Source organism: Oncorhynchus nerka, linkage group LG2, assembly GCF_034236695.1.
Source record: "Oncorhynchus nerka isolate Pitt River linkage group LG2, Oner_Uvic_2.0, whole genome shotgun sequence".
NCBI classification, from domain to species: domain Eukaryota; kingdom Metazoa; phylum Chordata; class Actinopteri; order Salmoniformes; family Salmonidae; genus Oncorhynchus; species Oncorhynchus nerka.
In genome coordinates, this window is record NC_088397.1 from 23,705,493 (window position 1) to 23,720,717 (window position 15,225).

A 15,225-nucleotide genomic window follows, 5' to 3' on the forward strand; every position below is an offset into this window, starting at 1 on the left:
GTATGCTATGTCTTGCTTGTCCTATGTTGCTATGTCTTGCTTGTTCTATGGTGCTATTGTCTATATTGTAATTGTTTTTAATAACCTGCCCAGGGACTGCGGTTGAAAATTAGCCGGCTGGCTAAAACCGGCACTTTTACTGAAACGTTGATTAATGTGCACTGTCCCTGTAAAAATAAAATAAAATGAACTAAACTAAACTAAACTAAAGAAAGTAAGAAAAACACACATCACCGTGTGTGCAATTGCAAGTGTAAAACCCTGATATGCAAGTGATTTGACCTGATTCCTTTTCATTGCAAGGAGAGCTATGTAGTCTGGATTGTTTTTTTGTACCACGCTCTCTCCTACTCTTTGCATAGCTGGGTCATCGGCCCCTTGGGCAGTGCAAGCCGACAGGACACTTACCTCTAAACACGATCGTATGACCCCAAGTTCCAGCCTAGACCTGGCTTGTTTGTTCAATAAGTACGTGGTGCAGAGGGCCTCAGCCTCTTCCAGCCCACAGTCACCCTATCAGTCTACTCTTTACCCACTATCAGTGACCACCTGCCATCTCTACAGACACACAGTGGTGGCACCAAGCTGTCAGGGGAACTCGGCAGCACGTCTTAGTACGGACTGGATACCATTAGTGTACTGTACAATTGGATCGGCTATAATGTAAAGAAGCAGATTCCAAAAGGATTTTAGTGCAAAGAGGAGATACGTTGTTTTTTTTATTGGATTTGGGAAACAACAAGTTGGTAGGTATCTCAGTGACAATACAATACATTTCAAATGGGATGTATTTTGGCTTTGTAATTCATTTTTAGTATATATCTTTCCTCTTACAAATGTATTGTAGACAGTCCAGGATGCCTGCTGGATCAGTGAAATTACACAGCATCAAAAAGCTGGGAGAAGAAAACAATGGTTTTGATGAAGGTACACCTGCATAAATATGATTATGTTCAATGCATCATTTTGATGTCATTTTCCTGACATAAACAATGCTTTTGAAAAGTATAATATTTCTTTATAATTTCTTTATTACAGAACCGAACGACGCATACATGTAAGTGCATCTTCCTCAGATTAAAAAAACAAACACTTGTCATGACTTATATTCTGTGTGGTTTGTGTTCTTGTTGGTAAAATTGATAAATTAAACAAAAGAAGTTTATGGATTTTTTTCATTTAACCAGGCAAGTCAGTTAAGAACAAATTCTTATTTACAATGATGGCCTACCCTGGCCAAACCCGGACAATGCTGTGACAATTGTGCGCCACACTATGGGACTCCCAATCCCAGCCGGTTGTGATACAGCCTGGAATCGAACCAGGGTCTGTAGTGACGCCTCTAACACTGAGATGCGGTGCCTTAGACCGCTGCGCCACTCTGGAGCCCATTTCTTATAATGTTTCTCAGAATTGTGACACATAAAAACACATTAATAGTATGTTCTTTTTTTCTTTGCTGCAGGATGATGGGGAACACGAAACAGGACACAAAGTAAGTCTCTCTTCTCCCCCTACATTATTCCCCCTCATGTCCTTTAGGCTTTGACTCATTTCTCTGTGATTGTCCCAGGTCTCCAAACAAGAAGAATGAAGCTGCTATCAGGATTGGCTTCTTTCAGCTGGTAAAGTCTTTTATTTGTGTTTCTTTTCATAGAGATGAAACAAAACAGTATCTAACTCTATGGTTCCTTCTGTGAATTCACTGTGCGGTTGTGTTGTGTAGTGTAGTGTGAAGGTCACATGAAGATGTTTTTATGTTATCTCATGTGTGGGAGAGCTGGTTCATAACTCTTGTACATAAGAACTTTAAACCACAACTGGACTGGAAATCTTCAGAAACGGGTATAAGAATGGTAGTACAATATGAGAATGGAGCATCATGGGCCAGACTTATCACACACAGGCAGGTTCCAATGGGGTGCCTTTGTTGTGGCAATGACAATATTACAATCTACATGGTTACAGTGATTAAAGCATGCATATTTTGTCCAGGTAGTACATTCTGAGACGGTAGGTCAGATTATCAGAACGCCTGTTGTGATGACTGACCCATTGGTTGGTTGTGTGTGTGTGTGTGTGTGTGTTTGGTGTGTGTGTGTATTTGCAGTTCCGTTTCGCCACATGCCGGGAGACCCTGATGATGCTGGGGGGTAGTGTGTGTGCCTTCCTCCACGGTTCCGCCCAGCCTCTCATGCTGCTGGTGTTCGGGATGCTCACCGACACCTTCATCGAGTACGACATCGAGTTACAGGAGCTCCTGGACCCCAGGAAGGAATGTATCAACAACACCATACAGTGGAAGAACCAGTCAGCATGGACAGACTGGCTGGACAGCAATAACACTGATAAGATGAAGAATTTAACATGCGGGTAAGTCCTATTCATTGCTGCGCACAAGAGTAGGACGTTGCTGTACATGGAATTTCTATATCAAGGATTAAGGATAGAAAGATGTATTTTATTTGACAACTATAGTAGCCTACTGTCATGGGCACAGGGAAAATTGTCTCTTTATGTATTTTAGGGTAAGGTTAGGGTCTCAAGCTGTTGTCTTTTGTAATTTGTGTACAGATGTAGACTCTTAATTTGCAGGAAAACTTTCCTGCGATGCATGACATGTAAAACCTGTAGTGTATTCAAGGTTTAATAAAGCTTCTGATGGCTATAATTCCATTTTGAAATGTCAGACTTGATTTTCCCTTACATAAAATGTAACAACCCCTACAAAAATATCAATTAATTAGAATCCACATAATAATTCACATTCCCTGTAACTGCAGGATTATTTTCCTGCTGGAGCAAACTGGCTGAAATTAAGATCCTACATCTGTATGACACTCATTTTCAGGCTTCTGGACATTGAGTATGAGATGACCAATTTTGCTTACTATTACGTTGCCATTGGATGCGCAGTTTTCTTGCTAGGATACCTTCAAGTAAGTATATCGTTGGCATCAACATACTGAGTTCAAGCAGTTTGATGACAGAGCTCTAGATCTTGATTGCTTTGAATGCCTTATTTCTCTTTTAGATCTCGTTGTGGGTGACGTCTGCAGCGCGACAGATCCAGATCATCAGAAAGATGTACTTCAGGAAGGTGATGAGGATGGAGATCGGCTGGTTCGACTGCAACTCGACTGGAGAGTTAAACACACGCATGTCAGAGTAAGAGAAAAACACAGACCAAATTCCCCTGTTTAGTTTTAATAGAAACATTTCTGGGAACATTTGCATTTCCTAACATGCTTAGGACCAGTACAGATGTAGGATCTTAATTTGATCACTCTTTAGTTGCTGAGAATTTTCCTGCACAGCAGGAAATATATAATTGTAGTGTATTTGAGTTTTAAAAAGAACTGTTAGGGAAATTCTGCAGTTCTATAAAGTATACAGGTACTCGGATCCAATAATTTTGTTCCCTGGTTGGGCGTTGAAATTTCAGACTTTATTTGCCCTAACAAAACATGTATTAATTCCTACAAAAATGTCCATTAATTATGGTCCACATAATAATTCACATTTCCTGTTGCTGCAGGATTATTTTTCTGCTTTAGAAAACTGGCCCAAATTAAGAATATATATCTGTAGTTGTTCTTGAATTTGACCTGACCTGAAAAAACGCTAATGACTCTCATGTCTCTGTCTGTGGTGACTCCGCTATTTCACAGTGACATCAACAAGATCAATGACGCCATTGCGGATCAAGTGAGCATCTTTATCCAGCGCTTCACCACCTTCGTGTGCGGTTTTGCAATGGGCTTTGTGAAGGGATGGAAGTTAACGCTCGTCATCATCGCAGCCAGCCCTCTAATTGGAGTCGGGGCCGCCCTCATGGCTCTGGTAGGATGGTCAACGTCAATCAATGTGGTCACTTCCTGTCCCAATAAACTGAAACGGTCCCTTTCCTTCCCTCCTCTCCGTTTAACTCTGTTAGGAATGGATAGATGAAAGCAATTTACTAGTGGTCACTTAGTAAAGGAGACAATGAAAGTTAAAGGCGACAAGGAAAGCTCATTTATGAGTATTAGGACTAGGCCTATAATTTACATTGTTAATTTACTATGTGTCGATTCTCAATGAGCTCCATTGATGTGGGAGTTAGTAAGTGTACTGTACTGACTGCACCTTTCTACTTACCACCTCTGCTCTCGTCTAGTTTGTGGCCAAGCTGACGGGTCAGGAGCTGCAGGCCTATGCTAAGGCTGGAGCCGTGGCCGACGAGGTGCTCACCTCCATCAGAACAGTGGCTGCTTTCGGAGGAGAGCTAAAGGAAGTGGAAAGGTAATATAATAGCATAGCAGAAACTGACCTAACAATTTCTCCTTTAGCTATTTGCTGAATTTCTAAGTGCCAATACTCGCCAGACAGATTTGACATTCTTTACCTTGATCAACCTCACTATATACTGTTAAATTCCATTCATTGTTTTCTCCTTAAGGGGCAACTAGTAGCACCACCTTACATATTATATTGAGTGCTGGGCCTCTATCCCAGTTTAAAGGGACTTTTGTATAATTTTGTATAATTTCAGCCAGTAGTTTTGAAAGTAGTGCTCACGAGCCAAAACGGGCCCCTGCTTTTTGTGTACTACGTCATCCAATTGTGTAATTCCAATCCTGCAACAAAAAAAAGCACAATTGTTCGTTGGATTTTGTATGATATGTTACGATTTTGTTGTGCTTAAGATCCCGGATTGCATCTTTAACCCTCTAACCCTTTCTCTCTCTCTCCCAGGTATGACAAGAACCTGATCTCAGCTCAGCGTTGGGGCATCAGGAAGGGCCTGATCATGGGCTTCTTCACAGGCTACATGTGGTTTATCATCTTCCTGTGTTACGCCCTGGCCTTCTGGTACGGATCCAGCCTAGTGGTGGACACGCACGAGTACAGCCCCGGAACACTGTTACAGGTACTATTTAATAAACATACGGCCAACACCATGAAGGTATACTTTATAAAGAGTCCATATGTAGTTCAGCTATAGACTGTGAATCAAATTTCTTTGGTTTATGAATGAATAATAAACAGTAAGAGCTTAAAAAATAATGATCACCTCATCTGTCCTGTGCACTGTCTTGTCTGTCATCGCAGGTTTTCTTTGGTGTGCTGATAGCAGCCCTGAACTTAGGGCAGGCATCTCCATGTCTGGAGGCATTTGCTGCAGGAAGAGGAGCTGCTACCATCATCTTTGAGACCATCGACAGGGTGGGAATCTCAACATTGTTGGAGAATTTCATTTCATATCAATTTACTGTGTGTGCACGCTCACTTTACACAGCCCTGGGGGTTAACACTGCCATTTGTCTGGCTGTGTCACTGTGCCTAGGAGCCGGACATCGACTGCCTCTCAGAAGCAGGGTACAAACTGGACAAGGTCAAAGGGGACATTGAGTTCCATAACGTCACCTTTCACTACCCATCCAGACCTGAAGTCGTGGTACTGTGGCTTAGTATTTCCTATAACGACGACATGCATCTGATTATTGTGGAATATTTCCGTAAAGATGCAGTCTGTAATTTGCTTTGTGTCTTGCCAGATCCTGGACAAGCTGAGTGTAGCAGTGAATTCTGGCGAGACGACCGCCTTTGTGGGGCCCAGTGGAGCTGGGAAGAGTACTGCCGTGCAGCTCATCCAACGTTTCTATGACCCCAAGGAGGGCATGGTATGTTATCGTCCCTGACATATATTTAACATGATGTAACACATTAGTAAAATAATACTACTTCTATCAGTACAATAGCGCACCTCCACTAAAGTGTATCACTGAGAGAGTCTTTAGAGGAAATAGTGTAGAGACATTTTAAATGTCCCTTTTTTTCTCCCTCCAATTCTATCTTTCTCCTTGTTTATGCCTTGTCTCAGGTGACCTTGGATGGCCATGACATCAGAGGCCTGAACATCCAATGGCTACGCTCGTTGATGGGCGTCGTGGAGCAGGAGCCTGTGCTGTTTGCCACAACCATCGCGGAGAACATCCGCTACGGTCGCCCCGGAGTCAACCTGGATGACATCATCCACGCCACCAAGGAGGCTAATGCCTACAACTTTATCATGGACCTACCACAGGTGAGGTTGGCAGCATTTAGCGCGCTATACATTGAGGGCTAGTGTAACCGGTGTGAAATGGCTAGCTAGTTAGCGGGGGGAGACCTTGAAGTAGTTGTTTCGCGGCTTTTATGGAGCGATAGGTAACGATGCTTCGAGGGTGTCAGTTGTTGATGTGGGCAGAGGGTCCCTGGTTCAAGCCCAGGCAGGGGCGAGGAGAGGGACGGAAGGAAAACTGTTACACTAACATGACAACGATAGTCCGATCTGGAACCCAGTCTACTTATTTGTGACTTTTGTCTCCAGTGTTTTTCAAAGGCATAAAAACGTCAACATCTACTGTCTACTGTCTATCTACTGTCACATGGCCTTTCAGTTCAATGACATAAAGACTTGTGATTGGTGAAACAGAAATTTGACACGCTGGTGGGAGAGGGTGGAGGTCAGATGAGCGGCGGTCAGAAGCAGCGTATCGCCATCGCCCGGGCCTTGGTCAGGAACCCCCGGATCCTACTGCTGGACATGGCCACCTCCGCTCTGGACAATGAGAGTGAGGCTGTGGTACAGGAGGCACTGGACAAAGTGAGTGGGTTGCATCCCAAATAGCACCATATTCCCTAAATAAAGCAGGAAGTGACCAGGAAGTATCTCTGCTAGGATCAATTAATTATAGTAATAATAGTTAGGATAACTCTGATGATAGATTGTGTTCCTGTATCATCTTTCATACAACATGATCAGACCTAAGTACGTGACAAATGGTAGAAAAAACAACCATGAAAATAACCATATTTACAGTAGCCAGGTAGGATAACGGTCTCGTGTTTATCTCCTATAAGGTACGCAATGGCCGCACCACCATCTCCATAGCCCATCGCCTGTCCACCATTAAGAACGCGGACGTGATCGTGGGCTACGAGCATGGGCGGGCGGTGGAGAGGGGCAAGCACGATGAGCTGCTGGAGAGGAAGGGTGTTTACTTCACTCTGGTCACCCTACAAAGCCAAGGAGACAAGGCTCTCAACCAGAAGGCCAGACAGAGTAGGTCCCTATGAGATCAATCCTCTGCCAAAATTATAAAGTTGACTTGCACACACTTTTGTCAACATAAAAAAGTATTAAGAGAGAAATGAATGTGCAGGAACACTTTTAACAAAACATTTCTTATAACATTTTGTATAATAACCTCCTTCCTTTTGCCTGTGTCAGTGGCGGGGAATGACGAGCCAGAGCAGAAGAGTTTATCCAGGGCCGGGAGTTACAGGGCCAGTCTCAGGTACTGTAGAACTACGTCTCTCATGATGCACTTCACAAGGCCTCACTCATATCTGGTTACAGTGAATCCGACACACATCTGGGTGAAGCACGGCAGACATTTTGTGCCAGAATGCTGACTGACGGTGTCATTTTGCGTCTCGGTAGTGCGTTGACTTGGTGCTTGTCTGTTGTTGTGCAGATCCTCTATCAGGAAGAGGACCCGCTCACAGCTGTCCAACCTCATTCCAGAAGCAGAATCCTTCATATCTCAGGCAGACGCGGGCAAGGTCTGTGTGTGTGTTTTTGTGTGTGTGTGTGTGTGTGTGTGTGTGTGAGAGAGAGAGAGAGAGAGAGAGAGAGAGAGAGAAGGAGGTTGGAGTCATCAACAGAGTTAAACTGGGTTACTTGCCACTTACTCTTTCCAGGTAATCTACAGTTGACATGTGGGCATTTGTTATGCATGTATCCATAGTCCGTACACGTGTGTGTATGTATATATATATATGTCTTAATGTGTCCAGAGTGCCTTTGTGGAGGAGGAAGAGGTGGAGGAGCAAGTTGAGCCTGCTCCAGTGACCAGGATCCTGAAGTACAATGCCCCTGAATGGCCCTACATGCTGTTTGGAACCATCGGAGCTGCTGTCAACGGAGGAGTCAACCCAGTGTACTCTCTGCTCTTCAGTCAGATTCTGGCGGTAAGGTGGAGGGCTCTAGTATTGACCAAGACAGTATTCATTGAATATCGGTTCATTAGCTTAATCAGTGTATGTGTGTGTTGCTGTAGACATTCTCCATACCAGACCCAGAGGCTCAGAGGAGGGAGATCAATGGCATCTGCATGTTCTTTGTGCTGGTCGGAGTGACTTCCTTCATCACCCAGATGCTCCAAGTACATGTCCCTCCCTTCCATCCTTTATGTTCACCTTTCTTAATCTTCACATCAACCAGATCCTTTCTCCTGCTTCTCTAAACTCTGCGACAAGTGAAGCCTATTTCTCTGTGTTTTTTGTCATTCATTTCCCTTAACCTGATCTGATGGTGTCGGTGTCTGCCCCAGGGCTATGCCTTCTCTAAGTCTGGGGAGCTGCTGACAAGGCGCTTGAGGAGGATGGGTTTCCACGCCATGTTGGGTCAGGAGGTGGGCTGGTTTGATGACCACAGGAACAGCCCCGGGGCTCTGACCACACGGCTGGCCACTGATGCCTCCCAGGTCCAAGGGGTCAGTATGGACCTCATATAGTCCTCATAGAGGGCAGTTACCAGACCCCAGACCAAATAGTACTAGTGTCTTTCAAATACTTGATTTAATGGAGTGGAACTAATGCAGCAGACCTAAAAGACAACCTCACCCATCTGGCATTCTGGGTAAATAACCTATTCCGAACCCAAATTGATTGATTGATACCGCTCCCTCATTCTCTCCTAGGCCACTGGCTCTCAGATCGGAATGATCGTTAACTCTCTGACCAACATTGGCGTTGCCGTCATCATTTCCTTCTACTTCAGCTGGAAGCTCAGCCTGGTCATCCTGTGCTTCCTGCCATTCCTGGCTTTGTCCGGAGGCTTCCAGGCTAAGATGCTCACTGGCTTCGCCAAGCAGGACAAACAGGCCATGGAGGATGCAGGACGGGTAGGCTACAGTACTCCACCGTACTCCACCGACTCACTGGCCAGGGCTGTTTGTAACACAGGCTGGAGTCACATAGTGCTACTGTGACTGGAAGTGAATTGTCATTGAAGCAAGGCTGTACACTAACTTCTCACATGAGTTATCAATACGTTATCAACATGTGTCTCGAAAGCTTCTGTTAGGGTCATTCAAGCAAAGTCACTACCACAGAACTTCCCTTGTGTCAGATTGTAAGATATTTCAGCCTGTAACTATTGTAATGTTATAGACATCAGGTGAGCGCTTCCTGAATCCTCGTCACAGTAGACCCACTGGAGAGCTTATCTTACAGTGTGGTAGAGATAATGCGTGTAGTCCCTGTACTGTAGACAGTTCCTACTTCCTGTTCTAGACTTACAAGGTGGTAGTGGTGGGTGGTTGTGACATCTCTGTGGTATCTTTTGTAGATCTCTGGCGAGGCCCTGAACAACATCCGCACCATCGCGGGGCTGGGGAAGGAACAGCGCTTTGTGGAGATGTACGAGGCTCACCTGGAGGCTCCGTACCAGGCCGCCAAGCAGAAGGCCAAGGTGTACGGCGCCTGCTACGGCTTCGCCCAGTGTGTCGTCTTCATGGCCAACAGCGCCTCCTACAGGTTTGGAGGGTACCTGGTGCGCCAGGAGGGCCTCCACTTCAGCCTGGTCTTCAGGTGAGAGAAACTGTCTGCCTGCCTGTCCGTCTGCCTGTCTACCTGCATACCTGTCAACAATATAAACAGACCATGAAATCACATTGTCCAAGATGTATTGTACTACCTCCACCACCTTTGTTTATTTCTTTATATGAACTTGACTAAACCCCATTGTCTCTCTGTGATTGGTTCAGAGTGATCTCAGCCATAGTGACCAGTGGCACAGCGCTGGGCCGAGCCTCTTCCTACACCCCAGACTACGCCAAAGCCAAGATCTCAGCTGCCCGTTTTTTCCAGCTCCTGGACCGCGTGCCAAAGATCCGCGTCTACAGCAACGAGGGGGACAAATGGGTACATGTCACCCGCGCACGCACACACAAACACACACTCACTCTCTCTCTCGCTCACGCCCCCTCTCGCTCTCGTCCAGCCTGATTTCAGAGGGAACTTAGAGTTCATTGACTGTAAGTTCACGTACCCGACCCGGCCAGACATCCAGGTGCTGAACGGCCTCAACGTGTCGGTAAAGCCCGGCCAGACGCTGGCCTTCGTGGGCAGCAGCGGCTGTGGGAAGAGCACCAGCGTCCAGCTACTGGAGAGATTCTATGACCCCGACCAGGGCAAAGTGGTGAGTCCTCAGTTGATCTCAGCAGCACGCAATATCCCCATATATGTCTCTAGAGGTATAAAGACTGTAAGAGGGTGGGGGTATCCTGGGAGCTGGATTAGTTCACAGGAAAGTTGACTGGATTTTCCACGTTGCATTGCAGATTATTGATGGCCATGACTCGACTCAGGTCAACGTCTCGTACCTGCGCTCCAAGATCGGCATCGTATCCCAGGAGCCCATTCTGTTTGACTGCAGCATCGGAGAAAACATAAAGTACGGAGACAACCTGCGCGAAGTCAGCATGAATGACATCATCTCCGCATCCAAGAAAGCCCAGCTCCACGACTTTGTCATGACACTACCTGAGGTAATGCTGCTGTCAGTGTACTAACTTAAAACAACACTGTCAGTGTACTAACTTAAAACAACACGGTCAGTGTACTAACTTAAAAACAACACGGTCAGTGTACTAACTTAAAACAACACTGTCAGTGTACTAACTTAAAACAACACGGTCAGTGTACTAACTTAAAACAACACTGTCAGTGTACTAACTTAAAACAACACTGTCAGTGTACTAACTTAAAACAACACTGTCAGTGTACTACAAACAACACTGTCAGTGTACTAACTTAAAACAAAACAGTCAGTGTACTAACTTAAAACAAAACAGTCAGTGTACTAACTTAAAACAACACTGTCAGTGTACTAACTTAAAACAACACTGTCAGTGTACTAACTTAAAACAACACAGTCAGTGTACTAAGTTAAAACAACACAGTCAGTGTGCTAACTTAAAACAACACTGTCAGTGTACTAACTTAAAACAACACAGTCAGTGTACTAAGTTAAAACAACACAGTCAGTGTGCTAACTTAAAACAACACGGTCAGTGTACTAACTTAAAACAACACGGTCAGTGTACTAACTTAAAACAACACTGTCAGTGTACTAACTTAAAACAACACGGTCAGTGTACTAACTTAAAACAACACGGTCAGTGTACTAACTTCAAACAACACGGTCAGTGTACTAACTTAAAACAACACGGTCAGTGTACTAACTTAAAACAACACAGTCAGTGTACTAAGTTAAAACAACACAGTCAGTGTACTAAGTTAAAACAACACAGTCAGTGTACTAAGTTAAAACAACACGGTCAGTGTACTAACTTAAAACAACACGGTCAGTGTACTAAGTTAAAACAACACTGTCAGTGTACTAACTTAAAACAACACGGTCAGTGTACTAACTTAAAACAAGACAAAATTGCAAGTTTGAAGCACCATTAGGAAGGAAACGCCAACGATTTAGATATGGCATTTAAATCAGTTGTGGCCAGTTATTCTAACATCTTCGTTTCTATCAAAGATACCTGCACACTAAGATCCAAATACAAATGTCCAGTTTTTGTGCCAAACTTCTAGTCACAAAAACTCTGTCACAGTATACCCTGCATCTGTAGCCCTTTGTCTGACACAGTAGTCTTTAAAGTTTGAATTTCTCCCTTTAGAAATACGACACCAACGTAGGTTCCCAGGGCTCCCAGCTCTCTCGGGGACAGAAGCAGCGCATAGCAATCGCCAGGGCGATCATCCGCGACCCTAAGATCCTGCTACTGGACGAAGCCACTTCAGCCCTGGACACGGAGAGCGAGAAGGTAATGTCTCCATGACAACCGCCTGTCATCACCACAAGCCGTAGAATAAGTCTTGAACCTGATAAGGATAGATTCAATTTATACAGATCTTTCAATTCCAAATAGCTTTAGAATTGGTACGAGGCGAGGCAAGCATGCAATTTGCCTGAATGGGGCAGAGGCAGTAATCAAGTAATCATGGTGAGTCATGGGTGATTGTGAAATCAGCTAAAAGCTTTGTGTGTGTGTGTGTGTGTGCGTATATGCGTGCGTGCGTTACAGACGGTGCAAGAGGCGCTGGATAAAGCGAGGGAGGGCCGAACCTGCATCGTCATCGCCCACCGTCTCTCCACCATCCAGAACTCTGACATCATCGCCGTTATGTCCAGGGGCTTCGTCATCGAACAGGGACCACACGACCAGCTCATGGCTCTCAAAGGGGCCTATTACAAACTTGTCACCACCGGTGCACCAATCAGCTAACTCCTCAGGGTTATAGGAGCCAAACCAGGAAATGCCTGTTCAGGTCATCACACCGGGTCATATAGTATTTATTTTGCAGAAGGAATCCGGTCAACCGTCACACATTCTTTAGTTTTAATTGGTCATGCTGTGTGTTCATTCGTTGTCGTTACATTTAAACAGAACTATGGCTGGTATGCATTCATTACTTGTACATACTGTGGTGTACAACATGAAGGATTAGTTCAATGACTTTGTTGAAGACATGTGTTCAAGGTGGGGTTTCCGGGGTTCATAATTCTGCTCTATTCATGGTCTTACATTGACACAGGCCAGTGTTAAGTCTGAGACGTACTGCAGGTCTTGAGTGGCTACCTTTTTTATATTTGACTTTTGACTTTTTTTTGTAATTAACTGTATTGCATAAGAATAAATTGAATCCAAAATATCTACACTGAGGGTATGAAGTAACTGTTTACGATTGCCGACCGTTTGTGCTGTGCTTACCATTATACATTTGTGATTTTAAAATGTTTTTGATTTTTAAATTGAACCTTTATTCTTTGAACCAAATATGGTGCATTTAAATTGCTTGCAGACGATAATACATTCTATAACAGTTGATTTTCCTTAGTCAAAGGTTAAGGTAACAGACTCATTGAAGAGCCTGGGACAGACTAGTACCACAGACTAGTACTACAGACTAGTACGGCAGACTAGTACTACAGTATTCTCTACATCGGGTCTTGTTGACGCTTCCATGACTGACACCGTGACGCCCTGACCTGACACCAGGATGAGATTTGCTGCATCCATCCATGTGATCACACACCGCTCTGACCTTAAGGAATGGAGTCTTCATCAGTGCATCCCAGATTCCCAGCACCCAGACAGGGGTGAATCAGTATGCCGGTGAAGCAATATAATCTTTCCTGGCTCTCTGCTCACATCCTGTACACTTAGAGGACACTGTTTTACTTTGTGCCATGTAGCGTCAATACAATATTGATTGATACCGGCGCGCCTTAGACAGGTCCTGGAATCAAGTGTGGTGGTGAGTGTCTGGGTCTCTGTTGACTTCATGGGTGAGAAGTGGGGCTAACGTGCTCTAATATGTCTTATCCACTATTGCCCAGTGCAGAAGGACTGAGTTTGTGTTTTCAATCTCAAGTCATCGACCTCCAGGATGTTATCCACTTGTAAAGATGAGTCACCATCCCTGACCTTATTGTTGACCTACTGTAGCTCAGATTTGAAGTCATATACTGTCTCTGTTCTACTAGTCCTATACTGTCTCTGTTCTACTAGTCCTATACTGTCTCTGTTCTACTAGTCCTATACTGTCTCTGTTCTACTAGTCCTATACTGTCTCTGTCCTACTAGTCCTATACTGTCTCTGTCCTACTAGTCCTATACTGTCTATGTTCTACTAGTCCTATACTGTCTCTGTTCTACTAGTCCTATACTGTCTCTGTCCTACTAGTCCTGTACTGTCTCTGTCCTACTAGTCCTATACTGTCTCTGTCCTACTAGTCCTATACTGTCTCTGTCCTACTAGTCCTGTACTGTCTCTGTTCTACTAGTCCTATACTGTCTCTGTTCTACTAGTCCTATACTGTCTCTGTCCTACTAGTCCTGTACTGTCTCTGTCCTACTAGTCCTATACTGTCTCTGTCCTACTAGTCCTATACTGTCTCTGTCCTACTAGTCCTATACTCTCTCTGTCCTACTAGTCCTATACTGTCTCTGTTCTACTAGTCCTATACTGTCTCTGTCCTACTAGTCCTATACTGTCTCTGTCCTACTAGTCCTGTACTGTCTCTGTTCTACTAGTCCTATACTGTCTCTGTTCTACTAGTCCTATACTGTCTCTGTTCTACTAGTCCTATACTGTCTCTGTTCTACTAGTCCTATACTGTCTCTGTCCTACTAGTCCTATACTGTCTCTGTTCTACTAGTCCTATACTCTCTCTGTCCTACTAGTCCTATACTGTCTCTGTCCTACTAGTCCTATACTGTCTCTGTCCTACTAGTCCTGTACTGTCTCTGTTCTACTAGTCCTATACTGTCTCTGTCCTACTAGTCCTATACTGTCTCTGTCCTACTAGTCCTGTACTGTCTCTGTTCTACTAGTCCTATACTGTCTCTGTTCTACTAGTCCTATACTGTCTCTGTCCTACTAGTCCTATACTGTCTCTGTTCTACTAGTCCTATACTGTCTCTGTCCTACTAGTCCTATACTGTCTCTGTCCTACTAGTCCTATACTGTCTCTGTCCTACTAGTCCTATACTGTCTCTGTCCTACTAGTCCTATACTGTCTCTGTCCTACTAGTGCTATACTGTCTCTGTCCTACTAGTCCTATACTGTCTCTGTCTACTAGTCCTGTACTGTCTCTGTTCTACTAGTCCTATATTGTCTCTGTTCTACTAGTCCTATACTCTCTCTGTCCTACTAGTCCTATACTGTCTCTGTCCTACTAGTCCTATACTCTCTCTGTCCTACTAGTCCTATACTCTCTCTGTCCTACTAGTCCTATACTGTCTCTGTTCTACTAGTCCTATACTGTCTCTGTCCTACTAGTCCTGTACTGTCTCTGTTCCACTAGTCCTATACTGTCTCTGTCCTACTAGTCCTATACTGTCTCTGTCCTACTAGTCCTATACTGTCTCTGTCCTACTAGTCCTATACTGTCTCTGTTCTACTAGTCCTATACTGTCTCTGTCCTACTAGTCCTATACTGTCTCTCCTACTCTGTCTCTCCATATGCCTCAGCCTCCACCCTGGTGAAAAGTCAAGCCTCAGAAGATTTAACACACTTACCATGTCATTACTACCTACTGGGTGGCTGATAGCATAGCGGTTAAAGTGCTGGGCCAATAACCGTAAGGAACCTAGTTTGAATTAAG

At 44.4% G+C, this 15,225-nt stretch overlaps 1 protein-coding gene and 1 long non-coding RNA gene across 2 annotated transcripts; one reads left to right on the forward strand and one right to left on the reverse strand.

Annotated features, from left to right (window-relative positions):
- The first annotated feature begins 480 nt into the window (after positions 1 to 480).
- On the forward strand, positions 481 to 12,769 carry LOC115132809 (bile salt export pump-like). The gene is made up of 29 exons (XM_029665550.2): positions 481 to 746; positions 848 to 927; positions 1,039 to 1,057; positions 1,466 to 1,495; positions 1,574 to 1,625; positions 2,111 to 2,373; positions 2,852 to 2,939; positions 3,035 to 3,168; positions 3,672 to 3,843; positions 4,160 to 4,284; positions 4,738 to 4,912; positions 5,095 to 5,208; positions 5,330 to 5,440; positions 5,541 to 5,666; positions 5,867 to 6,070; positions 6,461 to 6,631; positions 6,889 to 7,090; positions 7,259 to 7,325; positions 7,506 to 7,593; positions 7,828 to 8,001; positions 8,091 to 8,195; positions 8,364 to 8,525; positions 8,733 to 8,936; positions 9,383 to 9,624; positions 9,801 to 9,957; positions 10,037 to 10,234; positions 10,377 to 10,583; positions 11,730 to 11,876; positions 12,138 to 12,769. The coding sequence occupies exons 2-29, from the start codon at positions 858 to 860 to the stop codon at positions 12,336 to 12,338; spliced, it is 4,008 nt and encodes a 1,335-aa protein (XP_029521410.1). The 5' UTR covers positions 481 to 746; positions 848 to 857; the 3' UTR covers positions 12,339 to 12,769.
- LOC135574089 (uncharacterized) lies at positions 2,692 to 4,220 on the reverse strand. Its single transcript, XR_010465174.1, has 2 exons — positions 4,141 to 4,220; positions 2,692 to 3,930 (listed from the first exon to the last, which is right to left on the reverse strand). It is a non-coding gene; the product is annotated as an uncharacterized LOC135574089 (long non-coding RNA).
- Positions 12,770 to 15,225: the final 2,456 nt, after the last annotated feature.

Bases quoted from the DNA above. Each gene is read 5' to 3' on its own strand.
- LOC115132809 (XM_029665550.2), top strand. From the start codon at position 858: ATGCCTGCTGGATCAGTGAAATTACACAGCATCAAAAAGCTGGGAGAA. The intron at 6,071-6,460 runs GTGAGGTTGGCA...TTGGTGAAACAG, and splicing joins TTATCATGGACCTACCACAG to AAATTTGACACGCTGGTGGG. The intron at 6,632-6,888 runs GTGAGTGGGTTG...ATCTCCTATAAG, and splicing joins TACAGGAGGCACTGGACAAA to GTACGCAATGGCCGCACCAC.